This window comes from Ammospiza nelsoni, chromosome 2 (genome assembly GCF_027579445.1).
Source record: "Ammospiza nelsoni isolate bAmmNel1 chromosome 2, bAmmNel1.pri, whole genome shotgun sequence".
Taxonomy (NCBI): Eukaryota; Metazoa; Chordata; class Aves; order Passeriformes; family Passerellidae; genus Ammospiza; species Ammospiza nelsoni.
Genome location: NC_080634.1, coordinates 120,350,164 through 120,376,981, shown reverse-complemented (window position 1 = coordinate 120,376,981; position 26,818 = coordinate 120,350,164). Strand labels below are relative to the sequence as shown.

General features: G+C 55.1%; 3 protein-coding genes across 3 annotated transcripts; 1 reads left to right on the top strand and 2 right to left on the bottom strand.

Moving 5' to 3' along the window:
- The first annotated feature begins 1,232 nt into the window (after nt 1-1,232).
- LOC132087371 (hemoglobin subunit epsilon-like) lies at nt 1,233-3,205 on the top strand. Its single transcript, XM_059493498.1, has 3 exons — nt 1,233-1,472; nt 1,552-1,774; nt 2,968-3,205. Exons 1-3 carry the CDS (start codon nt 1,381-1,383, stop codon nt 3,094-3,096), a joined length of 444 nt encoding a protein of 147 aa, XP_059349481.1. The 5' UTR covers nt 1,233-1,380; the 3' UTR covers nt 3,097-3,205.
- An 11,794-nt stretch (nt 3,206-14,999) lies between these two features.
- LOC132069995 (olfactory receptor 51E2-like) lies at nt 15,000-15,953 on the bottom strand. The gene has a single exon (XM_059466544.1). The coding sequence runs from the start codon at nt 15,948-15,950 to the stop codon at nt 15,000-15,002; it is 951 nt and encodes a 316-aa protein (XP_059322527.1). The 5' UTR covers nt 15,951-15,953.
- Nucleotides 15,954-20,317: 4,364 nt separating this feature from the next.
- Nucleotides 20,318-26,392, bottom strand: LOC132069896 (olfactory receptor 51G2-like). The gene is made up of 2 exons (XM_059466382.1): nt 26,263-26,392; nt 20,318-21,320 (listed from the first exon to the last, which is right to left on the bottom strand). The coding sequence occupies exon 2, from the start codon at nt 21,290-21,292 to the stop codon at nt 20,318-20,320; it is 975 nt and encodes a 324-aa protein (XP_059322365.1). The 5' UTR covers nt 21,293-21,320; nt 26,263-26,392.
- Between the last annotated feature and the right edge of the window lie 426 nt (nt 26,393-26,818).

The window sequence follows — 26,818 nt, the reverse complement described above, 5'->3', positions numbered from 1 at the left end:
GCTCTTCCTCAGCCCAGCCAGACCCTCTGGGAAACAACAGGAGAACAGTGCACTGACCCTGGCACCTTGGCATCAAAACCCTGGGCTGATTTCGGGAAGAATGGTGTTACCTTGGGCTTTGTGCAGAAAACAAAAGCAGAAATCTCCCCGGGGCACTGCTCCTGGTGAGGGGGCTGCACGCCTGGCAGCTCCAGGGTGTGCCAGGGCAATCCAAACCTCTCCCCCAGGAGAGCCTGGCCTGGCTGAAAGGGGCATGGGGAACTGGGGCTCCCCCACCACCTGGACATCCCTGAGCTGAGCCTGTACAGGTTTTAGGGCCCACAGCAGAACCTGCAGCAGCAAACCCGTGTTCCAAGGCTGTTTCAGTGCTCCTCAGGAATGTGGCTGAAGGCAGGAACGGATGATGCTGCTAGGTCCCTGCTCCTCCCCACAGCACTGCAGGGAGCTTATCCTGGCACAGCTGAGGGGACAATGTCTGGGTGGGCCTCAGGCAGCATGGCTGAGCTCATGGTCCTTCCAACCCAAACATTCTGACACTCTGTCTTAGAATATCTCCAGTTGGAAAGGACCTACCACGATCATTGAAGTTCAGCTCAGAATTTGGACTCCAAAGTCCAACTATAATTCCTCCTGCTCTGAAAGGCACAAATAAATCAGAGGTCAAGTTGTGTTACAGGAGAAGGATATTGGGGTTAATGTAGATTTGGCAGCAGAGCCTGAGCATCCTCTGAGCAGCTCCAGCGGAGCTCCAGGTGGTGCAAGGACACCCAAGCCCTTGGGCAGGGCAGGACCTGCAGGGTTTGCTGGTGGCAAACCCCTCTGCGTGGGCCTGCATCTGGAGCATTCAGCATTTCACTGATGCCAGGCAGAGCCCAGTGTGCAGAGAGCTGGGACATGAGCTCACAGGAGCCAGCCCTGAGCCCCTGCTCGTGGCCAGTGGGGATGGAGCACTGCTGGGGCTCCTGCAGCCCTTGCTCTGCATGGCCACGCTGGAAGGGGAAGGAGCTGCCCCACAGAGATGGGATAGAGCTTCACAGGGGACAGAGCTCTGGTGCTCAGGATAACCAGAGGCACCTCTCAGAGGGGTCTGTGCCTGCTCAGGGATGGGTGCAATGTCCCTGCCTGTGGTGAACAGCAGCCAGGGCTCTCAGAGAGAGATAAGCAGCTCCTGTGTCCTGGCCTGGCCTGTTAAGGGGCTCACAGGCTCTCCTCAATGACCACACCTCGGTGCAGAGTGACCACTGCACGGGACCCCCGTTGGGGACCCCCGGCCGTCCCAGCCAATGGCCCCGCTGCAGGGGCCGGCCCGGGGCTGGCCCAGGCCATAAAACCCGGCCCAGGCTGGGGCTCGGCTCAGCCCGGCGTGCCCCTGCAGCCACCATGGTGCACTGGTCAGCCGAGGAGAAGCAGCTCATCAGCGGCGTGTGGGCCAAGGTCAACGTGGAGGAATGCGGCGCCGAGGCCCTGGCCAGGTGGGTGCAGCTGCTCGGGGCCCTGCGCCGCAGGGCAGCCCTGGCTCCGGCGGCCTCACCTGCCCGTGTGTCTCCCCAGGCTGCTGATCGTCTACCCCTGGACCCAGAGGTTCTTCTCTGACTTCGGGAACCTGTCCAGCCCCACGGCCATCGTCGGCAACCCCAAGGTGCGTGCCCACGGCAAGAAGGTGCTCACCTCCTTCGGGGAGGCCATCAAGAACCTGGACAACCTCAAGGGCACCTACTCCAAGCTGTCCGAGCTGCACTGTGACAAGCTGCACGTGGACCCCGAGAACTTCAGGGTGAGCTGTGCTTGCAGGCCCAGCCAGGCCTGGCTGCTCTGCCCAGGGACATTCCTGGGGCTGCTGGGGAACAATCCCTGCGGAGAGAGGTCATGGTTTGTACAAGGGTTTTACAACGCTGTCTGTGACTTTCTCCCTCAAAAGTCCCATCTTTAGTGCCAGCACAGCACAAGGGAGGGGCAGGTATGGAGGGAACACCTGGAGGAGGCTGGCTGGTGTTACCTGCAGGAGGGATGGTTACCTGAGGAGATCTGGTGGGGAACAGCCCCAGGGGAAGGTGCAGGATAACCTGGCTCAGAGCAGAGGGAAGCTCAGCGGAGCATTTCAGGAAATCCAAGTTCCACAGCAAGACAGGCAGAACCAAGCAGCAGGGTCCTGCCTTGCCCAGCACGGGGCATGGCACACTCCCTCCTCCTCCTCCAACACTTCCAATTTAAAAAGGATCATTCTTTTCTTTTATGTCTAAAGAAAAAAAGGAAAAAAATATCGTATTTTTCAGGGTGGGTTTCAGGTCAAATCCAAATGCTTCAGCATTCCAAAAATGGGAAACTAGTTTGAGGTTCTTTCTTTCTGTTGTTTATTTTATTCTATTTTATTTTATTTTATTTTATTTTATTTTATTTTATTTTATTTTATTTTATTTTATTTTATTTTATTTTATTTTATTTTATTTTATTTTATTTTATTTTATTTTATTTTATTTTATTTTATGAAACAAATACTGGTTTCCCAAACCCAGAGCTGTCTGTGGGAAGACTGAGGTCTCTGCTGTGGCAGGGAGCAGGGAGTGAGCCATGCCCCTAGCCAGGGCTGGGGAGGAAGAGGAGGAGGAGGAGGAGGAGTGTGCAGGGTGTGGGAGCCCTTCAGGAGGGCAATTCTGCCTCAGGGAGAAGCTGGGGGAGGAAATCTGGGCTGCAGGAGGGGTCTGGGGGGGACAGGGACTGGGGAGGGGGAAAATCTGCACAGAAACCACCAGGGAGACACAAAGGAGGAGCTGCTGCTGCTGAGGGGGTTCCAGTGCCAGCAGAGCCTTGGTGACAGCGGGACTGGCAGGTCAGCCCCAGCCGGGACAGCCCGAGCTGCTGGCTCTGCTCTGGGGCTGGGCAGGGGCTGAGCAGGGACTGGGGCCGGGGCTCTCTCTGTCTGACCAGCAGCTCCCAGCAGCACTGACCCAGCTGTCCCTCTCTCCTCAGCTCCTTGGGGACATCCTGGTCATCGTCCTGGCGTCCCACCTGGGCAGTGATTTCAGCCCTGTGTGCCAGGCTGCCTGGCAGAAGCTCGTGGGTGTGGTGGCCCACGCCCTGGCCCACAAGTACCACTGACCAGCCTGGGGAGAGCAGGAGCCCCTGACCCCGATAAACCCTCTGATGAACCCTCTGATGAACCCTGCAATGAGCCCTGCCATGAACCCTGCAATAAACCTGTCTGTCAGCTCCCGTGCAGTGTCCGTGTGTCTGTGCTGGGCAGGGAGGGCTGGGCTGGGTCTGCAGGCTCACTCACCAGTGACCCCCAGGCTGCGGCTGGGACAGCCCAGGGTCCCCAAAACCTGCAGGGGCTCCAGCAGAGCTGCAGAGGGACTGGGGACAAGGCCTGCAGGGACAGCACCCAGGGAATGGCTGCCAGTGCCAGAGGGCAGGGCTGGGTGGGATCTTGGCCATGAGGAATTGTTCCCTGGCAGGGTGGGCAGGGCCTGGCACAGGGTGCCCAGAGCAGCTGGGGCTGCCCCTGCACCCCTGGCAGTGCCCAAGGCCAGGCTGGACACTGGGGACAGTGGGAGGTGTCCCTGCCATGGCAGGGGTGGCACTGGGTGGGCTCTGAGGTCCCTCCAACCCAAACCAGTCTGGGGTTTTCATGGTGGGCTCCAGGCGGACAGGTGCCATCTCCCGCAGCTGTGATTTCTATATTTTAACACCTTCCCAGCGCATTTCCCTACCCATTTTGCCACAGAGCAACCCTCTTCTCCTAAGTTCTGCTCAGTCATTACTCTCTGCTGCTGTTGTGGACGTTCCCTTCCTTTCTGTCCCAGGCAGCAGCATGTGCAGCTCATTCATCACAGCTTTGTGATGCTGTGGGAGCACAATCCATCATCCTGCTGGGCTGAACTCCCCACCATTCCTGAGCTGCATTCAGAGGGACTCAGGAGTGTTCCACCGTTTCTAAATCACACCTGAAGCAAATCTGTGCTGACTGCAACTCCCAGCATCTTTTAGAGAATTTTTATTCAAAGGTTAGTCAGGAGCAGGTGAACCAGGAGACTATCACATGTAATTATTTTTATCTTGGCCTTATCCCCACACTTATCAAAATTGCTGGAGCAGAGAAAGTCCCCAGTTCACTCCTTAGCACAAGCCAGAAATACTCTTTAGGCAGCTCTGTGCTGCCCCTGCCGGGTTATTTTCACGTATTTATAGCAGGAATTTACACCTCCCAGGGGAATTCTGTCAGGAGTGGCAGCTCAGGGGCATTTCAGGAGATGAGCTGGTGGGGCTGGACTGCAATGCCAGCACCAGCTGCCCTGGGATGTGTGTGCTGTGTTTGGCACTGCTGCAGGAGGGCACTGCCACTGGACTGCTCTGATGGTTAAAAGATGCCTCATGGCCTTGGGAGGTAAATAAAGATGTTGTTTTCTCCAGGAACTGAATGGAAATTCCCGACTTGCCCAGAGAATCTCTGCTCCTGCAGGGCCCGTTTCAGCTTTTGATGCTGTGTCATGCCTCGGGGATATTTGGACAGAAAATCTCCTTGCCTGTGGCACAGAGGGACCCCTGCAGCTTTCCTGGGGGGCTCTCCATGCCCTGGCCAGAGCAGCAGGTGAGGCTGCAGGGAGGGCACCTGCAGCATCCCAACCTTCTCCCCCCTCACTGCCACTCTCTGGTGTCATGGCAACACAGCAGAGCTGCAAACCCCTCAGAAACAGCATGGGCATGTGAAAAGGTTTCTGATCCCTCGGTGGCTTTGGAGGAAGGAAGGTTGGAGGCCCCAGAGGGACCTGTCAGAGCTGATTTGCCTCATTGTTCCACCCCCGTGCCTCCTCCCCTCTGTCAGTGCCCTTCCAGCCCAAATTCTCTGCAGCACAGACCCACACACTGCAGCAATCACATTTCTGAGCTGCTGCTGAGCTTCTCTCCCCTGCCCCTGAGTCTCACCTGACTTGGGGTGAGTACAGGAGTCACCGCCTGCACAGTGACCCAGAGACCAGACCCTCCTGCTCTTTGGCTTGGTTTGCAGTGTTTGCATGGCATGTCCCTCTGATGCCTCAGGTTCAGCTTTTCTAACTTTCACATTCTGTGCTGCTTTAGTGGGTGGGTCTGGGCTCACATTCAGGGATGCTGAGCTCTGTGCACAGAGCAGGGACACAAAACAATTCCTGCTCCAGCTGGGCACCAAGGACAAATGACCCAAATCTCAGCCCAGGAGCACAAACCCCGTGGGCTGGAGAGAGAAAAACAAGCAGGCTGGGAGTGCCTGGGCTAAAGCTGCAATGGGACAATGAACTGCAAGGTGCAAATGGAGCAGAACTGATCCCAGGGACAGAGCCCGTGCCCGGCCGTGCATTTTGGGGCCATTTTGGTTCATCTTGGGCTCATTTTGGGGCCATTTTGGTTCATCTTGGGTGTAGCCCTGGCTGGGCTCTGGTGCTGCCCAAGGTGCATCCATGGAGGAGATGCTGTGAATGAATCCCTGCTTTGTTCTGTAGCTCTGCCCAGCCTCTGCTCTGGCTCAGCCTCACAGGGCATCCCCTGCACCTCTCTTTGCCCAGCTGAAGGCTGCTGTGCACACAGGGCACCCCTCTCCTCCTCCTCAGGCATCCCCAGCCCTCTCTGCACAAAGTTCTGCCTTGGAAAACCTGACTCTGGTCAAGCTCTTGTCAAAGCCTGACTCTTGCCAAGCACGTGGAGAAGGGAGCGTGAGGCTCTTGCAGTGACCCCAATCCCAGAGCCACTGAGGCTGGAAAAGCCCGCCAGGCTCACGGAGCCCCAGCTGTGACTGTGAAAAATGCCTATTTTATGATTGGCTTTTGGCAAATATTCAAATGAATATTAGATGTGTTGTGTTAGAAAGTTATGCTGCATTAATTACGTAGTGTGTCAAATACAGTTTTAGGTTATAACAAAATGTTAAAATAGAAACTCTGCTATGTAAGATACTTTTTTGCTAAAAAAGGACTCACACCAGATAGCAGCCACAGGACACCTGAATCTTTCAGAGAAAGAGAATTTATTGCTCCATCATCGGGAGCATTGAACTTCTTCCTGCCTCACTCAGCCCTGGAGATGCCGTCAGGATTCAGAGGAAGGAGCTGACACTGCCCAGCCAGAATCCTGTGTTTGAATGGAATTTATGCATCATGGATGAGCTGTATGAATATGCAACAGGTTATTGTTTTTAAGGGTTAATCCTCTGTTAACGTGGGGCCTTTTTCGGGCTTGTGCTGCCCAGAAAAGGTACCCGGGCATCCACAACTCTTTGTATTTATGGTCTCATATTGTCCTAATCCAAATTGTCCAAATTATTATTACCCTACTTGTATTGCTATTTTTATAACCATTTTATTACTATTAAAGTTTTAACATTTTAAACCAAGTGATTGGTGTTTTTCAGAGTGCCCCAGCGGCTCTGGCCTCACTGGCTCTGGCTGGGAGGGCTGGGGCTGCCCAGGGCAGGAGTGCCCAGCCCTGAGGATCAGCACAGCAGCACCCAAGCTGGGGACTCAGCCTGTGCCTGGCACCCACTGCTGGCACTGCCTGGCACTCAGTGCTGCTGTGTCCCACGGGCACAGGCGGCAGGGCCGAGCAGTGCCCCTGGCTGGACCTGGCTGGGCAGCAGTGCAGCTGGGCACACCATGAGTGGGCAGGATCCATGCCCTGGGCACACCATGGGTGTGGGTCACAGCTGCCCTCTGTGTTTCTGTAGGGCTGTTGAAGCCTCAGTTCCCCATGGAACGTGGGCTCCCTTTGCTCCCTTCTGCTGCACAGGGCAGGCTCTGGGCTGGGCACAGCTGCCCTCTGTGTTTCTGTAGGGCTGTTGAAGCCTCATTTCCCCATGGAACATGGGCTCCCTTTGCTCCCTTCTGCTGCACCAAGCTCAGTGCAGCCCCAACACTCCTTCTGCTGCTGTCTCTACTCTAAACCCATCCAGAAGTGCCACCATCCCAGCAGGAGATGGAGGACAAGAAGAAGAAGGAGAAGAAGGAGGAAGACAGGACACGCCCAGATTCCTCCATCTTGCCTCTTGAATCCCCCATTCTAAATCCCCAAAATTCTACTTTTTCACCCTGTGATAAATTCACTATCATTCTACTCAAACTCTCATGGCCTGTAACTCCTCACACAAAGCTGGGAATTGTTTCCATGGGCTAAAATCAAAGGCACAGGTGTCTGTGACTCTGTGCCAAGGTCTCTGAGCCCCCTGGCACGGTCTGGAGCCATCCAGGGCAGCCAGAGGGATGTCCTGGGCTCTGACATGCTGGGAGCCCCCTGCTCCTTGCTCTGGCCTGCCAGGCCCAGAGGAGAACCCTGTGCACACACCAGGACCTGGCTTGGGGTCACCTGGAGATGTCCCTGCCCTGGAGACCTGTGTGTGGGGTCAGTGCTTTGTGGAGGTGGTTCCTGGATCTCTGCCCTGTGGGTGCTGTAAGCACATCTTCTCTGCTGGCAGGGAGCCCCATCCTCACTTCACATCTATTCTTGTCACTATTATTATTATTTTTTTTTAATCATTTGCACCTCTATTTTTCCTCCATTTTGTGAAAAAGCCCCATGACGATCCTTTCCTTCCCCAAAAATACCCTTGGCACAGAGGCTGGGGAAACGCCTCTGTGCCAGGCAGGTTGTGCCTCCCAGAGCTGGGAGCCCAGGCAGGGCAGCCAGGCTGTGCCAGGCGCCCAGCAGCCTGTGGGTGCCAAAAAGCAGCTCTGGGAACGTCTGCCAGCCCAGCGGTGGCAGGTTTGGGCTCAGCTGTACAAACTGCAGTTTTCCAGCAGGAATGAAATCAGCAATAACCACACCACCCTCTCCTGGAGGGGAGAGCTCTGGCAGCTCCCTGTGCTCAGGGAGTGACTTCTGCATGCTGGAAGAGAAGGTTTCTGTTGGAATTCAGGAATTCAGGACATCCCTCTGTCTGTCCTGGATTGCCCAGACCCCTGCCAGGGGCTCAGAGACCCTGGCACAGAGCCCAGAATGCCCCTGTGGGTTGGATTATGACCCATGGAGCAAGTTACCAACCTTATGTGAGGATCTGCAAGCCATGAAAGTATAAGTAGAATAATATTTATTACAGGGTGAAAAATAGATTTTAGGGTTTTTAGAACGGGGGTTCAAGGAGTAAGATGGAGGAATCTGGGCACATCCAGCCTTTCTCCTTCTTCTTCTTGGCCTCCATCTTCTGCTGTGATGGTGGCACTTTTGGGTTGGTTTAGAGTAGAAGCTCACTGTCTAACATAGGTGATAGGTATCGGGAAGGAATTGTAAATATTGCACATGTAGTTTTTAGTATAAAAACATGACACTGTCTCTGAGGGCTGTCAGTGTGCCTCTGTCTGACCTGCTGAACAGACCTCTGCAGGTCAGGAGAAAATATTGTATAGATAAGGAACAATAAACAACCTGGAGAATGAGAAATGAAGAGCTCTGACTCCTTCAAGCAACGGGCTGGGAACAGAGACTTTGTGACACACCTGGGGTCACTGTGGGCAGCAGAGACCCTGAGGGATTTCGCCCCATTTACCCACCTGGGCAGGGTGGACAGTGGCAGGGATTGACCTTCCTCAGGGGTGTCTGGCCCTGGTGCAGGGCCCTGCTCTGAGGGGAGCTGTCTCAGGTGGCTGTCACAGCCACTGATGGCACCATGGCACGTCTGGCACAGCTGGCACATCTGGTACAGCTGGCACAGCTGGCACAGCCACGGGCAGTATGTGCCAACCCTGCTGTGGATAAATGGTGAGCACACCTCTCCCCAACAAGGAAAAGGGTCTGAGGGCAGCAGCTCTGGGTGACAGGGCACCCTCCCTGTGGTCCCCACTGCTCCCCACTGCCCCCACAGCAGCACTGCCAGAGGGAGCTCGTGTTTGTCCAGAGCTGGCAGTGAAAGCAGCCCAGAAAAGCCCAGATCATTCTGCCTTAAACACAAATATTGAAACAGATCTTCTATATCCAAACTCAAACAGGAGCTGCCAGAGCATCTTCCCTCCAGGCTGCCAGGGAATGCCTTTGCATCCCCCTGCACAGGGTCCCCCAGGAATCCCAGGGTGATTCTGTGCTACTTCTTCCTCTTCTTCTTCTTCTTCTTCTTCTTCTTCTTCTTCTTCTTCTTCTTCTTCTTCTTCTTCTTCTTCTTCTTCTTCCCCTTCTTCCCCTTCTCCTTCTCCTTCTCCTTCTCCTTCTCCTTCTCCTTCTCCTTCTCCTTCTCCTTCTCCTCCTCCTCCTCCTCCTCATTTGGCTGCTCTGCTGTGCCAGAGGGGATAATGCAAAGAGCTCCTGAGTGAACCCCCGTGTCCAGCTGCAGCTGCTGTGGGGCTGCCTTGGGCTGGCCCCAGGAGCTAAACGGGCCTGGGAGTGATCTCAGACAGGGTGGGGAAGTGGTGCTGGTTTATTTAAGGGAGTCCAGGCAGAGGGAAACGTTCCTGCAGAGCCTCTGTGGGGCAGGAAGGAGAGGTGTGAATGCCCCTTCTTATGGGGCGTTTAAATGCCACCACACAGTGCAGGAGCGCTCTGCATGAGATGAGATCTGCTGCAGGAAGGTCTTTCACAACTACTCAGCCTTACAGGGAAAATAATTAGTCAGGAGAGGATGTTTTATAAATTGTGAAAGGATTTTAGCAGTGAGGAGTTTGACTCCTGTGAGGGGTGAGCCCCGCATTCCCAGGGGTGCAGAAGTCAGATTGTGAATGCTTTTATGCCAACTTTCATCCCACCATTGATGAAGCCTCCTGGGCAGTGGTGACAGAGCAGAGAATCGAGTGATTTCTGCATGGATGGATCTCTTAAACTCGGGCTAGGGAGGGAGATTCCTCCCTGAGCACTCATGGTGCCATCCCTCGTTGAGTTTACCCACAGCTGCAGGAAACTGAGCACCGATTGAGGCACAGACAGAGTCAGAAAGGTGGGAAAAGCCTTTAGAGAGATCGAGTCAGAACCCATGGGTCAGGCTGCCTTGTGCTGGGGGAGGATGAGAACCCTGTCCCAGAGCTGCTCACACAATGGGGCTCAGAGTGGGGCAGAAGGAGGTGCAGGTGGGGCAGAAGGAGGTGCAGGTGGGGCAGGAGGAAATTCCTTGCATTCCTTCCAGAAGGATTTTCTGAGGAAATCCTCTCTTCCATTCTTTTAGTATAGTTTTAATGTAATATATATAATAAAATAATAAATCAGCCTTCTGAAACATGGAGTCAGATCCTCGTCTCTTCCCTCATCCTCAGACCCCAGTGAACACGGTCACATGGAACCTTCCAGCACCTGATGGAGACCTGCAGGCAGCAGAGGATGGGCAGTGCCCCAGAACAGCGCCAGGGAGCTCTGCAGTGCCCATCCCTGCAGGTGTGCCCTGGAGGTGGCACTGAGTGCTCTGGGCTGGGCACAAGGTGCCCATGGGGCACAGCTGGCACTGCATGGGCTGGCAGGGCTGTGCCAGCCCCAGGGATTTGGGGGGTTCTGGTCTCATGGACACCCCCAGGCTCTGATGCAGCCGGGCTGGGCTCTGGTGCTGCTGCGTCCCCACAGGTGTCACCCCGGTCACCCTGTGACCATCCCAGCACTGCCACCAGTGCCAGCTGGAGCTGGAACCCTCCCAGCTGCTTTGGCTGGGGGCCACCTGCACGCTGGGGACATTCCCCATTTTTTCCATGTGCATTTAAACATCGCAGTTTGAATTGCAAGTCCTGGCAGTTTTCTTCTTTGCTGCTCCCAGGCAGCTGCCTCTGCTGGTGGTGCTCTACCTAAAGGTTCACTCTCTGTGGGGAGCAGAGGGAACACAGCTCCCAGGGCAGGGCAGTGTGGGGCTGCCCATGGCCCTTCCTGCAGAGCAGGATCGCTGCCCCAGCCCTGAGCACTCACCTGCCCCTCCAGGGGACTCTGCTCTGCAGAGACCTGGGATGTGTTTCTGCCTGACACACCAATCCCAGCAGGGAGCTCTGCATCTCCCCATACCTCAGGCTAATTAGAGACAGGAGCCAGAGAAGGTGGCAGTTTTTAACCCACTCAGTGCCGATAACCTTGCAAACAGGGCTGAGTTTTGCTGTTCTGTACCTGGTTTGTGCCAGTGTTTTGATTTGGAGGAGATCCAAGAGCCATCATAGAGAGATAGAAGGGCTTGTGTGTGAAGGAACCTGATGGATCATCGAGTTCCACGCCCCTGCCATGGGCAGGGACACCTTCCACTGGACCAGAATCCCTAAACCCCCGGGGCTGGCACAGCCCTGCCAGCCCATGCAGTGCCAGCTGTGCCCACCTTGTGCCCAGCCCAGAGCACTCAGTGCCACCTCCAGGGCACACCTGCAGGGATGGGCACTGCAAAGCTCCCTGGGCAGCCCCTGCCAAGGCCTGAGCTCCCTTTCCATGGGCAAATTGCTGCTGCTGTCCCAGCTGAGCCTGCCCTGGCCCAGCCTGAGGCCGCTCCCTCTGCTCCTGTCCCTGTTCCCTGGCAGCAGAGCCTGATCCCCACCCGACCCTTCCCCAGCTCCATTGCCCTTCTCTGGGCAGCTCAAGCTTAAATGTGGGGTTAATTGTTGGGTTTGCAATTGAGACTGTTGCAGTATGTACTAATGATCCTTTCCAAACAACAGCAATCTACCCCTGCTCGGCTGCTTCTCATCCCCAGCTCTAACCCAGGCGTGGAGAGGGAAGTCAGGAGCACCAAACCCATGGCACAGAGGGAGGATGATGATGCAAGGAGGCAGATTTGGGAACCTGAACTGTGTTTGTCCAGGTCACTTGGGCTGGGTGTCACCAAGGAGAGGAGGAGAGGAGAGGAGAGGAGAGGAGAGGAGAGGAGAGGAGAGGAGAGGAGAGGAGAGGAGAGGAGAGGAGAGGAGAGGAGAGGAGAGGAGAGGAGAGGAGAGGAGAGGAGAGGAGAGGAGAGGAGAGGAGAGGAGAGGAGAGGAGAGGAGAGGAGAGGAGAGGAGAGGAGAGGAGAGGAGAGGAGAGGAGAGGAGAGGATCAGAGGAGAGGATCAGAGGAGAGGATCAGAGGAGATCTTCTAGGAGAAGATAGGATGCCAGGAGATGTTCTAGGAGATCTCCCACTGCTACAGCCCCGTGTGTGTCCTTGTTGCCTCTATTGCCACCTCTCCCACCCTCCTTTTTCCTCCCTCTAACCCTTCCCTTTCCAGTGAATGTGCCCAACCCTTCCCAGCTGAGCTGGGCCAGCCCCAGCTGTCTCTGGCCCTGCTCACAGAGGAGATGCGGGCTGGGTGTGCCCACGGTGGGGTTGAGGTTTTCCTTCTGCTGCAGAGAGGTGCCCTGGGCCCTCAGCGCCGGCCATTCCAGGAGGAAGGTGGCTGCTGTGTTCTTTGTGAGCAAGTGCCACGTTACAGCATGTTCTGTTCCCCAGCAAAGCAATGACTGAACTTTGGAGAACAAGCTGTGGGTGAGTTTTATCTGCACCCAGGAGAAATCAATCCAGCATGCCTTCCTGCTCCCAGCCTCTATTAACTCTCTGAGAAATAAATGACTAGAAAATACAATACAGCATTCTGGGGTGCTTCATTCATTTTTCTTTATTAATTTTTTTCTCAGCACAAGAGGAAATAAAGGAACATATGGGGAATGAGCAGGAGCCATTTCTCAGTGCCATGGCCACCTGAAAAGGGTTTAGACCCATAATGCCTCTGAAAAATTCATTCACATTTCCCAAATCACATTAGGTAGGTACAGATTGTTTTCATTTTTATGGATTTTTTTACCCTCCTGAGCTCTATTAAACCAGAATATGCCAAAAATGACAGGGGACAGAATTGCCTTGAAGTCCCAGATGAGAACTGTTTGCAACTCGCCTAAATGAAAGAATTTACTTTGAAATAAATTGGGGTTGGATTTAGCAGAAAAGGTTATGCCAAGACTGAAGCTCTACCAGCACAGACTACAAAAATGAGGCTTGTTTTGCTCTCAGCATTGGCTGGAACTGGGAAGAAACTGCACCAAACTGCACCAAACACTGCAGCACTGGGGCCTGGCAGAGCCTTTGGTGACATCTCCCATCTAGAGATGGACAAGGGACAAGGGCCCTGAGCTCTGGGAGCTGGCCTCTGTCCTGGAGAGCCAGACCATGGGGAATGGCTGAGGGAGCTGGAAGGGGCTGCAGAATCCCTGAGGAGCTGGAAGGGGCTGCAGAATCCCTGAGGAGCTGGAAGGGGCTGCAGAATCCCTGAGGAGCTGGAAGGGGCTGCAGAATCCCTGAGGGAGCTGGAAGGGGCTGCAGAATCCCTGAGGAGCTGGAAGGGGCTGGGGCTGGAGCAAAGGAGGCTCAGGGGCCCTCGTGGCTCTGCACAAGTCCCTGCCAGGAGGGCACAGCCGGGGGGGTCGGGCTCTGCTCCAGGGAACAGGGACAGGAGCAGAGGGAGCGGCCTCAGGCTGGGCCAGGGCAGGCTCAGCTGGGACAGCAGCAGCAATTTGCCCATGGAAAGGGAGCTCAGGCCTTGGCAGGGGCTGCCCAGGGAGCTTTGCAGTGCCCATCCCTGCAGGTGTGCCCTGGAGGTGGCACTGAGTGCTCTGGGCTGGGCACAAGGTGGGCACAGCTGGCACTGCATGGGCTGGCAGGGCTGTGCCAGCCCCAGGGATTTGGGGTTCTGGGATGCCAATGGAGACCCTGGGGTCAGAGCAGGGCTGCTGCAGCCCCCCAGACAGGTCTGGCAGGGCCTGGTGCCCCTCCTGGGCAGCCAAACCCACGGCGACCAAAGGGGAGCTCAGCCCTGCAGCCCCTCCCTGAGGGATCTCTGTGTCTGCCCCCATGGGAACATCCCTGATTCCACCTCGAGTGTGAAACCACAGCTCCTGGTAATGAGAGCACTGAGAGGGTTCCCATCAATCCATCCACACCTCTCCCAGTGCCAGGGGATGGTGCCACATTCTGCTCAGTGGTGCTAGTGACAGGACTTCGTTTTAGGAATTCCCAGTGTGGAACACCTTTGGCTTGGCAACTAGACTTCCTTCAGCATGGAATCATCACTGGCATTTACAACTTGCTTATTTTTTTCCCTTGAGATGTTTCCATTTTATTGAATACAATTACTAATTTGAATTATTTTTTACAATTGCTACCAGTAACTCTGAGTCTGAAGTTTTTCCACAGTATCTGCTATGAGGAGATTGAGGGGTCTTGACAGAGCACCCAGCAGGTCAGAACAAGACCACAGAGGTGGACATTCTTTCTCTGAAATGCATTTCTGCATCTGTAATGTCACTTTGGACAGGCGTCCTGTAATTATTTTACTTAAAGAATGATGCTACATGCAAGCTTTCTGGCAATACTTCTGGTATGTGACTGTACTCAATGTGAAAACAAGGAATTAACTAAATCATCCCAAACCATCCAGCATTTTCTCTGCTCTGCCATGGTTAGAGGTGAGAAGGGAACCAAGAGGAGCAATCTTGTTGGGACATCTGCGTGAGTTTGCGAAGTCACTTTTCCCTTCTTGTGGATCCTGCCAGGTCGGGCTTGGATTTAGATCATTGCAGTCATTTCTGAGTTTGATGAGATTGGGATTGGGTTTAGATCATTGCAATCATTTCTCTGTGAGTTTGGTGAGGTTGGGATTGGGTTCAGAACACTGCAGTCATTTCTCTGTTAGTTTGGTGAGGTTTGGATTGGGTTTAGATCATTGCAGACATTTCTCTCTGAGTTTGGTGAGATTGGGATTGGGTTTAGATCATTGCAGTAATTTCTCTCAGAGATTGCTGAGAGTGGGATTGGGTTTGGATCATTGCAGTAATTTCTCTGTGAGTTTGGTGTGATAGGGATTGGATTTAATCATTGCAGCCATTTCTCTCTGTGGTGAGAGTGGGATTTGGTTTAGATCATTGCAGTAATTTCTCTGTGAATTTGGTGGGATTTGGATTGGATTTAGATCACTGCAGTCATTTCTCTCTGAGTTTGGTGAGGGCCAACACTCTCGGGAGGAGTTTACAAGCCTGGTGGCCGCCCCTCAGAGCACACGGAGAGGACGGTCCGGCACCAAAGGCTCTGATGTAAAACCGGGTGAGCCAGGGTGAGGGTATGGGGCAACGGCCGGGCTCGGGTCACCGGGGAGCTCTGTCAGTGACACGGATCAAGCTCAGGATCGTCCTCTGGATCTGCTTGCTCCTCACCCCGTAGATGATGGGGTTGAGCACAGCGGGCACCAGGATGTAGACGTTGCCCATGATGATGTGGACCAGCGGCGCCAGGTCCTTGCCGAACCTGTGCACCACAGAGAGCCCGATCAGGGGCACATAGAAGGCCAGCACCACGCAGATGTGGGCGACGCAGGTGCCGAACACCTTGAGCCGCTCCCTCCAGGCCGCCAGGCGCAGCACGGCCCTGAGGATGAGCAGGTAGGAGAGGCAGATGAGCACGGCGTCCAGCCCCATGACCAGCAGGATGGCGGTGAGCCCGTACACCACGCTGGGGGTGGTGTTGGCGCAGGCCAGGTTCATCACGTCCTGGTGCAGGCAGAAGGAGTGGGACAGGCGGCGGGGCCCGCAGAAGGGCAGCGGCAGCAGCAGCAGGGGCAGCGGCAGGAAGAAGAGCACGCCGCGCGCCAGGGCCAGCAGCCCCACCTTGGCCGTGGCGCGGCCGTCGAGCACGGCGGCGTGGCGCAGCGGGTGGCAGATGGCCACGTAGCGGTCGGCCGCCATGGCCAGCAGCACGGTGGACTCGGCGGCCGAGAGCGCGTGGATGAGGAACATCTGCGTGAGGCAGGCGCCGAAGCCGATGCGGCGGCTGCCCAGCCAGTAGAGGCAGAGGGTGCGCGGCACGGTGGCCGAGGCCAGCGCCAGGTCGACGGCGGCCAGCATGCACAGGAAGAGGTACATGGGCGCGTGCAGGCCCGGCTCGGCGCGCACGGCCAGCAGCACGGCGCCGTTGGCCAGCACGGCCAGCACGTAGGCCGCGCACAGCACCGCGGGCAGCCAGGAGTGCGCTCCCTCCAGCCCCGGCGGGCCGGCCAGCAGGAAGGACGGGCTGAGCTCAGAGCTGTTGGAGACGGGCATGGCCCCCAGGGACGCTCATGCCAGGCCCGGCGCCTCCTGCTGCGAGGGAAACACAAAGGGGACGGTTTACGAGCCCTTTCCCATGGCTCGCGATCCCACAGGGCCATTCCGGGGATGCTCAGAGCTGCCACGCTGATGGAGCAGCTCCTCTCCGGGTTTTTTACCCCGTTATGGCTCTGTGCAGCAACATATGCACTGACAAAATGCTGACATTTGAGTTCAGGAATTGCCTGAATTCTCTAAAAGGCAGAACACCGTAAAATCAACCTTTTCAATTATAAACCCATCAGCTGAACTGGTTTGCTTTTCTTTTTAAAGGACAAAATTAAAAATTATAACAAAAACACCCGCAGATTTTCAGTGCTTTCTGTAATACTTCAGTGCTGCCTGATTTTTTCCATATGTTCTGTGGTGGCCTGTCAGAAATGTGCTCAGTGAGGCTGGAGCTGGCAGTGCTGCCTCCCACGACCCAGCCTTCCCCAGAACAGCTCACAGGCACAGGAAGACAGGGATCTTTCAAATGTTTTTGCACATACAAATTGGATTTTCATCCTATGAAAAACATGTATGGAAAAACCAGAATATCTGGAGAAGAAAATAATCAGATTGTTTACCTTATTCTGTATTTGTAGGTTTTCCAGGAGTGCTGTGATCCAAAGATGATGGCCTGAAGATACAGAAAAAGCTTTGCTTTAGGTACCTTTCTATTTTCAGGCAGCAAGCCAGTACGTGGAATGAGCCCACCATCCCTCCTGCCCTGGATGGGCAGCACAAGGTCAAGCTCAACCTGAGCTTCCTGGTTGTTCCTTTGTGTCCAGTCTGTGCAAATCAACCATGCAAAGTGGTTTTATGGCAAGCCCTGCAGGTTATTAATGGAGTAATTCTATAAGTAATGTTGGGCTGTGAAACATGGGGTTTTTACTGCACATCTGTGCTGAAGAACTGAAATAGCATCAGGCTTTATTCTCCCGGTGTGGGGCTTTTCCATCTCAGATGTATAACAAGGAGCACTCACATTGTAGCTTTTTATACCCGATTTACACTCAGTGTGGGAGGACTGCTGCTGTCACTGTGCCCAAAATCTATTCCAGGGATGGCGCTGTCAGCCAAGCACTTGGATTTAGACACAAACAGAATGAACACGGAGCCTCAGAAATCACCAGCAGGTACTGAGGCACCTCAGCTGCCAGCCCTGATGGAATTACCTGAGTCCCACTGGAAAATCCTGCCCTCCCGATCATTTCCCGGAGGGAGTGGGGCTGTGGGACAGGCACTGAAACAACCCCTAGTGCTGCAGCTCGTCTCTAATTCTCTGGCACTGATAAATGAGTCAGGTTTTCATGAGTGGCTCAGGATTTGGGATTGCTGGTGGGCAGAGCAGGTGCTGTGAGGGCCCGGAATTCTGCAGAGATGGAGGCTGCATCCATGCCTTTGAAACACCAGGAAATGCAGATTTATTTTCCTAGGGAGATCCAAGCAGCACCCCCAGCAGTAACCCACAGAATCACTGAGGCTGGAAATCCAGGGTCATTGAGTCACACCTTTGACCAATCCCCACCTCACTGAAGAACCATGGAATGGTTTGGGTTGGGAGGAACCTTAAAATTCATCCTATTCCTTCTCCTGCCATGGCAGGGACACCTTCTATGGCTCCAAGCCCCAGTGTCCAGCCCGGCCTTGGGCACTGCCAGGGGTGCAGGGGCAGCCCCAGCTGCTCTGGGCACCCTGTGCCAGGCCCTGCCCACCCTGCCAGGGAACAATTCCTCATGGCCAAGATCCCACCCAGCCCTGCCCTCTGGCACTGGCAGCCATTCCCTGAGTGCTGTCCCTGCAGGCCTTGTCCCCAGTCCCTCTGCAGCTCTGCTGGAGCCCCTGCAGGCCCTGCCAGGGGCTCTGAGCTCTCCTTTCTCCTCTCCAGGCTGAACCACCCCAGCTCTCCCATCTTTCTTCTCCTTCTTTCTCCTTCTCTGCCTTCTCCCTTTTTCCCTTCCCTTTCCCCTCCAACCTTTCTCTCTCCCTCTTTCATTGCCCCTTCACTGTGCTCTCCAGCTGTGCTGACAGATGTGCTGATAAATGCCCCACACTTTGCCCTCCAACTCCCAACAAACATTTCCTTACTGTGGCAGAGGCTCCTCAGGGTTTTTGTTTCAGAGCTGTTCTGGAGAACAGTGGCAGCCAGGAAACACAGACATCCAGGGATGAACTCTGGAAGTTTTCAGAATGGGAGCAGACTCAGAATCTTCTCAGAATTCTCAATTTCAGAGTCCCGTGTGAGGATGCTGCACGCCAGGCCTCTCCACAGCAAAGCTCTCCTCTCCTGGTTGTTGTTCTCTTCTGTTCATTTCTCCTGCAAGCTCCAGTTTAGGTCAGAGGTATTTGAGCAGAGCTCTCCCCTTCCCAGTGCCAGTGGGAGCTGCTCCCCAGGCTGAGTTCCTGGTTGTTGGTGTCTCACCCTGGGCAGGGACTCTGGGACACAGTGAGATAATGAGCACAGCACAGAGCAGGCAGTGGCCTGGGAATCCTCCCCTCGGGAATCCTCCCTGCCCTCTTGCTGCTGGTTTATGGAGCTGTTTCCGCATCATTTTTTTCTGTCAGTTTTTTTCTCTCCAGCTACTGCACATGTGGAGCAGAACAGAGAGTCTGATCTGGGCCGGTGAAGTGCTCAGTGCCAGGCAAAACCAGGACAGTCCAGGGCTGGGATCCTGTCCTGGTGCCTTTGCAGCTTCATCCCTCCCAGGCAAACACTGACTGTTGCTTCATCTCCACCGTGCTCCAGACTGGCCAAAAGGTGGTTTGAGATAACAGAACCACAGCTCTGCCATTTGGAGAGTGAAATATTTACAGCAGGACGTGGCTCTCAGTGCTCTGGTGTGAGTGACAAGGTGGGGGATCAGTCACAGGTCTGGGAGAGCTTTTCCAACCCTGGTGGTTCTGTGATTCTGTTCTGTGACTTTGGGACACTTTATCCTGTCTGTGGGAGCCAGGAGAACCATGAGGAACCATGAAACCTCTGCCTGCCTGGTCAGACCCAGCTCCTCTGTGGGAGCCAGGAGAACCATGAGGAACCATGGAGAACCATGAGACCTTTCTGCCTGCCTGGTCAGACCCAGCTCCTCTGTGGGAGCCAGGAGAAGCATGAGGAACCATGAGACCTTTCTGCCTGCCTGGCTGACACCCAGCTCCTCTGTGGGAGCCAGGAGAACCATGAGGAACCATGGAGAACCATGAGACTTTTCTGCCTGCCTGGCTGACACCCAGCTCCTCTGTGGGAGCCAGGAGAACCATGGAGAACCATCAAACCTTTCTGCCTGCCTGGTCAGACCCAGCCTGCAGCAGAGCAAGGACGTGCTGGACATGCTGTCATCTCCCACCTTTGGGTGTCCCTGGGGATCTCCTCCCACCCCTGAGGGGCACAGCCAGGACCAGCAGAGCTCAGGGGGAAGGCAGCAGCACCATGTGGGCCTGCTTGTCAGGATGTTTAGCCATTCCTACCATGTTTTTGAACTCCTCTCTTTTTTTGCAGGAGAGCTTCCAGCCCCAGCAAACCCCCAAGCCCATCCAGAGGCACACCTGGCTCATCCAGTCCCACTCATCTGCAGCACACCCTGAAGATTTTAGGCAGCTTCAACCTCATCTTTCTGCATCATACAGACACAAAAAAGGCTCCCTCAAATCTTATGACCTTTCACAAGGAATAGATGGATTTTATTGCAGATGCTGCACATACATGACACTCAATGCAGAACAATGAATGGGACATTATTTAGACTTGGCATGCTGCTAAGACTCAAAAGCTTCCAAAAGAGATGCACAAGCAGCTGTTTTCTCACTGGGGATGGGCACAGCACTCTGAACACATGGGTGATAGCTGAGCATGTTTTTCAGAGGGGCTGAGAGTGCCCTGGGCCCCCAACAAGGCCTAATGAGCAATGCTCTGTGCAGGAAGGGAGGAAAGCACCATGCCAGGACACAACATGAAAGCTCACAGCTCTGGGCTGGGATACAGCACCCCAGTGGATCTGCTGCTCTTTTCTCTGGCAGCAACCTGCATGGATGGAGCACCAAGAGAGCAGACCACCAGCTCTGGGTGGGAAACCAGGCCAAGAGCTCTGAGCAAGGAACCAGCCCCAGGGGTCTGACAGAGAAACCAGTCCCAGAGAGCTGACAGACAGCCCGGTGCCAGGGATCTGACACACAGACAGACAGCCCGGCCCAGGGGTCTGACACACAGACAGACAGCCCGGCCCAGGGGTCTGACACACAGCCCAGTGCCAGGGGTCTGACACACAGACACACAGCCCATCCCAGAGCTCTGACACACAGCCCAGTCCATCAGCACCTCCTGGCAGAACCTCTGGAGGAGGAAGCTACCAGTGAGAGCCCCGCTTCCTGCACAGGGCCCTGAGCAGGGCCTCCCGGATGTGGGTGGATTTGATGCTGTAGATGACGGGGTTGAGGGCAGGGGGGATGATGAGGTAGGTGTAGGCTACCAAGGTGTTCACCAGGGGAGGGACGTTCTTCCCGAAGCGGTGGATCATGGACAGCCCGATCATGGGGATGAAGAACACGAGCACAGCACAGATGTGGGACACACAGGTGTTCAGGGCCTTCAGGCACTCCTCCCTGGTGGTGAGGCTGAGCACGGTTCTGATGATGAGGATGTAGGAGAGCACGATGAAGATGAAGTCCGTGCCCACGGTGGACAGGAGGATGATCATGCCATAGAAGACGTTGACCTTGATGTCGGCGCAGGCCAGGTTCATGATGTCGGGGTGGAAGCAGAAGGAGTGGGACAGCTCGGTCCTGCCGCAGTAGGTCAGCCTCCGGAGCAGGAAGGGGATGGGGAGCAGCGAGAGCACGCCCCTGAGCACGATGGCCAGGCCTATCTTGAGCACGGTGCTCCTGGTGAGGATGGCCGCGTGCCGCAGCGGGTGCGAGATGGCCATGAAGCGGTCGAAGGCCATGGCCAGCAGCACGGAGGACTCGATGAAGGACAGGATGTGGATGAAGTACATCTGCGTGAGGCAGGCGTCGAAGCCGATGCGGCGCGCGCCGAACCAGAAGAGGCCCAGCGTGGTGGGCAGGGTGCACAGGGCCAGCCCCAGGTCCGTGAGGGCCAGCATGCACAGGAAACAGTACATGGGCTCGTGCAGGCTCGGGGTCCTCCTGATGATGAACAGGATCACGCAGTTCCCCAGCAGAGCAGAGAGGTACAGGGCACAGAAGGGGATGGAGATCCAGGGGTGAAGGGCCTCCAGGCCCGGGATGCCCATCATGAGGAAAGCTGAAGGCTGATGGAAGGAGCCATTGAATTCCCAGGGGGTGTGTGAGTCATGCTCCATCCCAGCTCAGCTCTCACATGGCCTAGACCTAAAACAAACCAACGACACAAACCCCACAGTGCTGGACTCTGTGCTGAGCCGAGGAGCTGCACATCCCTCCAGCTGCCCACCAGCCTCTGCAGGGATCCCTGAGCTGGCTGGGAACGGTGCCACACACAGCTCCTGTGCACCCATGTAACCCCAAACTGAGGGAAACACACAGCCCCTCTTCACCCATGTAACCCCAAACACACAGCTACACTCCTGTTCACCCACTAAACCCCAAACTGAAGGAAAAGGAGATGGACAGCTTTGGTTGATAAAGAGGGGGGAAAAAATAAATACTTGAAATGCTTTAAAATGAAAAGGAAACCATTCCACTGTTTCAGAGTCACCCCCAAATTCCAGGGTTTGAGATGCTCTGTGCAGTGAGCAAACGCCTTTTCCATGCTCATCCCAAGCACGACCAAGCTGCTAAGCCAAGGCTGCTTTTTTATGCCAAGTGGATATCAAAAGGTGTGAAAATTGTGAAAGATTAACCCTGACACTTCTTATTTAGGAAATCAACACTGGAAACAAATGCAAAATTTGCTGGCACTGGCCCTGGGTGCCCAGAGCAGCTGTGGCTGCCCCATCCCTGCAAGTGTTCAGTGCCAGCTTGGAGCAGCCTGGGCCAGTGGAAGGTCCCTGCCTGTGGCAGGGTGGAACAGGATGGTCTGTAATGGCCCTCCCTGCCTGACCCAGCCTGGGATTCCACAATTTCCAGCAGCACAGAGAACCAGCCACTCAGACCCTCCTGCTCTCAGCTCAGGAGATGGTTCCCAGGGCAAGGTGTATTTTCAGGGGTACTCACAGCCAAGCCCTGCTCTTTCCACAGCCTTCCTGCCAGGGGGAGGGGAATAAATGAGCGAAACCCTGCACGCCTGTCAGAACTCAGTGCGTCCCTCCGGGTGTCCAGAGTTGCTGAGACCCCTGCCAGGGGGCTCAGAGACCCTGGCACACAGCCCAGAACACCTGTGGGCTTGGTAATGACCCGTGGAGCCAATTACCAGCTTTGTATGAAGACCTGAAAGCCACAGAAGTTTAAGTAGTGTAATAATAAAATTATCACTGGGTGAAAAAGTAGATTTTGGGGTTTTTAGAATAGGGGTTTTGGGGACAAGATGGAGGGACTTGGGCATGTCCAGTCTTTCTTCTTCTTCTTCTTCTTCTTCTTCTTCTTCTTCTTCTTCTTCTTCTTCTTCTTCTTCTTCTTCTTCTTCTTCTTCTTCTTCTTCTTCTTCTTCTTCTTCTCCTCTACCTCCATCTTCTGCTGTGATGTTGGCACTTACAGATTGGTTTAGAGTAGAAACTCACTGTTTAATACAGGTGATAGGTATTGGAAAGTAATTGTAAACATGTTACACGTAGTTTTTAGTATGAAAAGATAACACCACCATGGGGGCAGTCAAGAGTGCCTCTGTCTGTCCTGCTGAGCAAACCTCGGCTGGAGAGGAGAAAAATTTTTATAGATAAGGAACAATAAACAACTCTGAGACCAAGAACTGGAAAGCTCCGACTCATTCTTCAAACGTGTGGGCCAAAACAGAGACTTTGCACGTGTCTCAGGGCTGCAATAAACTGCAACCTTCCGAGACACATCCACAGGCTCTGTGTGGGGCCTGGGACGCCTGTTGGGAACAGGCAAGCCCAAGGCAAAGCACAAGGCAAAGCACAAGGCAAAGCCCAAGATGTTCCAAGTTCAGAGCCCTGGGAGGATCCTGGAAGAGTCTCTGGGGATGAACTGGAGGGGAGGAATGTGGGGGTGTTTCACACAGGGTCCAGAGCAGAGGGGAGGAGGCCTTGGCAGAGATATGGCAGTGCCTGCTCCAGCTCAGCAGTGACACAGGTGGGGTGGAGAACACCCTGGAATGATCCAGGAAAGAGGCGAGCTCAGCCCTGAGAAGGGAAGATTTGTTTGAAGGGATCTTCCTCCAAGGAGGCATCAAGGAGCCGGACTGGGATCTTCAGGGATGGGAGGCAGCAGGGGGGAGCTGAAACGAGGGAGGTTTAGACTGAATGAAATGAGAAATGTTCCCCCATCAGGCACTGGAGCAGGCTGCCCAGAGGCTGCACATCTCCATGCACAGGAGTTTTCAGGACCCAGCTGGACACAGCCATGAGATGTCCCAGCCATGAGGCAGATGTTGGGCCAGAGATCCTCAGAATGCTCTCCAACATGAATGAGCCTTGGCACATCCTGCATGTCCTGTGACAGTGCTGCAGAAGCTGCAGGGTCCCTGACACCCTCAGTGACAGTGACCTGCTGGGTGGGTGGGGGAAAGCAGCAAAGGTGCAAGAGGAGCTAATTAATGCCAAAAAATGAGCTAATTAAAGAAAAAAAATATTTCTGACTTCAGTGCTCCTGCAACTTCCCCAGGATACAACAGTGTGCCTGGATTGTGAGCCAGAGGGTTTGCTGAAACACAGCTCATCGTTGATTACAGACAGTTCTTCCATGACGTATTTATTAGGGTCCTAATACGATTTTCTTCATTAGATTCTCAGCTTGAGAGTCTAATGTGACAATAAATCCTGCAGCTTAGCAAGGACAGACATCTTCCTGCTCCAGGGAAAGGGCAGCACATTACTGACGGGAGCTGGGGAAAATCCCAAACCATCTGGTTTTCTGCAGGCAGGGCAGAGCCACGTGTTGGCATCAGAACCACCCTGCCCTGCAGTGCCAGGAGCTGAAGGGACAATCTGAGCCCTTCCTCAGCAGAGCCTGGGCAGCACAGGGGGCTTGGGGCAGCTGCTGCCTCCATCCCCTGATGCTCCACAGAGCCTGGAGGTACCACAGCAAACTGCCCATGGTACCCCGCTCCTCACTGCTGGCTCAGAGCCCCCCAAAGGCAAGAGCTGCCCCTTTCTGCCAATGCAGCAGCATCTGGAGGGTGGGCAGCCCTGGCACAGGGTGCCCAGAGCAGCTGGGGCTGCCCCTGCATCCCTGGCAGTGCCCAAGGCCAGGCTGGACACTGGGGCTGGGAAGAACCTGGTCTGGTGGAAGATCTCCTTGTCTCTGCCATGGCAAGGGTGGCATTGGATGGGCTGTGAGGTCTCTTTCTACCCAGAGCATTCCACAATCCTGTGATCTGAGCACTGAATTAACTCTGCTGACTCCTGCAACTGGGGCCTGGGTTAAAAACCTAAAAAATCTGAGTGTGTGCAGGCCTGTGACCCCGAGCACAGCTTCTGGCAGGCACCCAGAACTCTCAAAGACACTGAGATTCAACAGCTCCTCAGGAATATGGACATGGAAAAAGAGATTCTTGGAGCACCAAGGAGAGAGGGGACTGCTGAGAGCTCCCTGAGTCTGTAGGAGATGCTTCACTTATAAGAAAACCTTCCCTCAAACCTGACTTTGTCCAACTCCCACCACAGTGCAGAGGTCGCTCAGAACTTCAGGATTTATTCACTCTGCTTCCCCTAAGCTACTCTTGTTTGTTTTGTGCCCCAACACGCTACAGATTCCACTCACAGATGGTTTTACCCCTCCGTGTCCCATGTGTGTGTCTGTAAGGGATTTGTATAAATACACACACATATATAATGTGTGAAATACATAAACAACCAGGCAGGCTTGTTCCTGTTTCTGTGTATTTCTGAGTGTGCAGGTAACTCACAGCTCAGCTCACAGCAGGCACGTGTCTGTCACAGAATCACAGAGCCACAGAACCAGATTGGAAAAGATGTCCTGGCTGGCAGTAAGGGATGGCCACTGCACCTTTGCTGTGCAGCCGAGCCCTGGGGAGCAGCCAGCCTCCCGTTCCTGGAGGATTCCGAGTTCAGGGTTGGTGCCAGCCCTGGGAGGGGACTGCTGACCAAGGGCAGGGTGTCCCTGCCCAGTGCTGAGGTGCCCAGCCTGGCCGGCAGTCACGGCATGGCCATTGCACCTTTCCTGTGCAGCCAAGCCAAGGGAGCAGCCAGCCTCCCATTCCTGGAGGATGCTGAGTTCAGGGTTGGTGCCAGCCCTGGGAGGGGGCTGCTGAGCCATCCACAATGCACAGGGTATCTCCTGCCCGGTGCTGAGGGGCTCCTGCTCCCCCGGAGCAGCCCAGCCTGCCTGGGAGGAGAGGCCAGGCTCCAGGGCAGAACCCTGATGGAGGACACGGTGTCCCTTCTCATGCCTCTAAAGCCACCTCCTGATTTTTGCCTGTCTCTGACCTTAATGCTCAGCAGTAACACAAATGCTGGTGTTTATGTCAGTGAGGGCAGGAGCAGGGCCCTGGAAGCTGGGGCTGGGGCAGGCTCAGAGCTCTGCTTCTCCCCACAGAGGAGACCTTGCTGTTCTCTCAGCAGCATCCCTGCCTGCCCCGGCACCAGGTGAGGGCTCAGCCAAGGGAGCAGGATCAGGGCTGGAGCTTTGGAAAACCAACAGATCATCAGGGGGACCCTGGGGACGCAGCTCCCAGAGAGCCCCATTGCCTGGTGACAGTGGGGACAGGACAGGGACCATGGCCAGGGACATTGCCACGGCTGAGACGGCCCCAGGAGTGGGAGAGCAGCTGGATGGCACACCTGGCCACAGCCCATGGACACCACCATGGCTCCACAGGAGATGGCAGCAGATGGCAACAGCCCCTCCCTCCACGCAACCACCCACTTTGGTGACCACCCAACTGGCACTGGGGCCATGGGGACCACCAGAGTGGCACTGGGGACATGGGGACCACCCGACTGGCACTGGGGACATGGGGACCAGCAAGTGGCACTGGGGCCATGGACACCACCAGAGTGGCACTGGGGACATGGGTACCACTGGTGTCACTGTGCCACCCAAGGGGCTCAGGGAGCAGCCCTGGAGCACAGCTCCCACCCGTGTCACTGTCCCACCAAAGGGCTCAGGGGCACAGCTCCCATCTGTGTCACTGTGCCACCAGAGGGGCTCAGGGGCACAGCTCCCACCCATGTCATTGTCCCACCGAAGGGCTCAGGGAGATGTCTGCACTTACCAGAGGTGCTGGGGTCTCTCGGGGTCAGCTGTGTCAAGGAGCAGAGGGAGATCCCATGTCCGTGTCCGTGTCCGTGTCCGTGTCCGTGTCCGTGTCCGTGTCCGTGTCCGTGTCCGTGCCCCTGTCCCTGCCTCTGTCCCTGTCCCTGTCCCTGCCTCTGTCCCTGTCCCTGTCCGTGTCCCGGTCCCCAGGGCAGCCCTTTTAACGCCGCCCCTGCCCGCTCAGCAGAGCCCCAGCCGCGCTCCCGTGCGCAAGCAGCGGGAGGAGTGTGTGCAGCAAATGAGCATTTCCATTTATGCTGCTCTCCCAGCAGGCAGGATTTTCTCCTGATAGTTTGCTGGTGACATGTTTATGGCTCCTGGTGATTTATGGCTGCCACTGCTGCAGCCACAGCGCTGGCAATGCACATAATTTTTATTGGGAGGGTAAATCTGTGGTGGAAGTCATAAATTTTGCAAGAGGAATGCTTGCAGCATCACTCCCAGGGAATGACAGAGGGGAAGTTCTGGCTGTCTCCCCTTGACCGGTGAGACACCAAATGCTTAATTAAAATCAG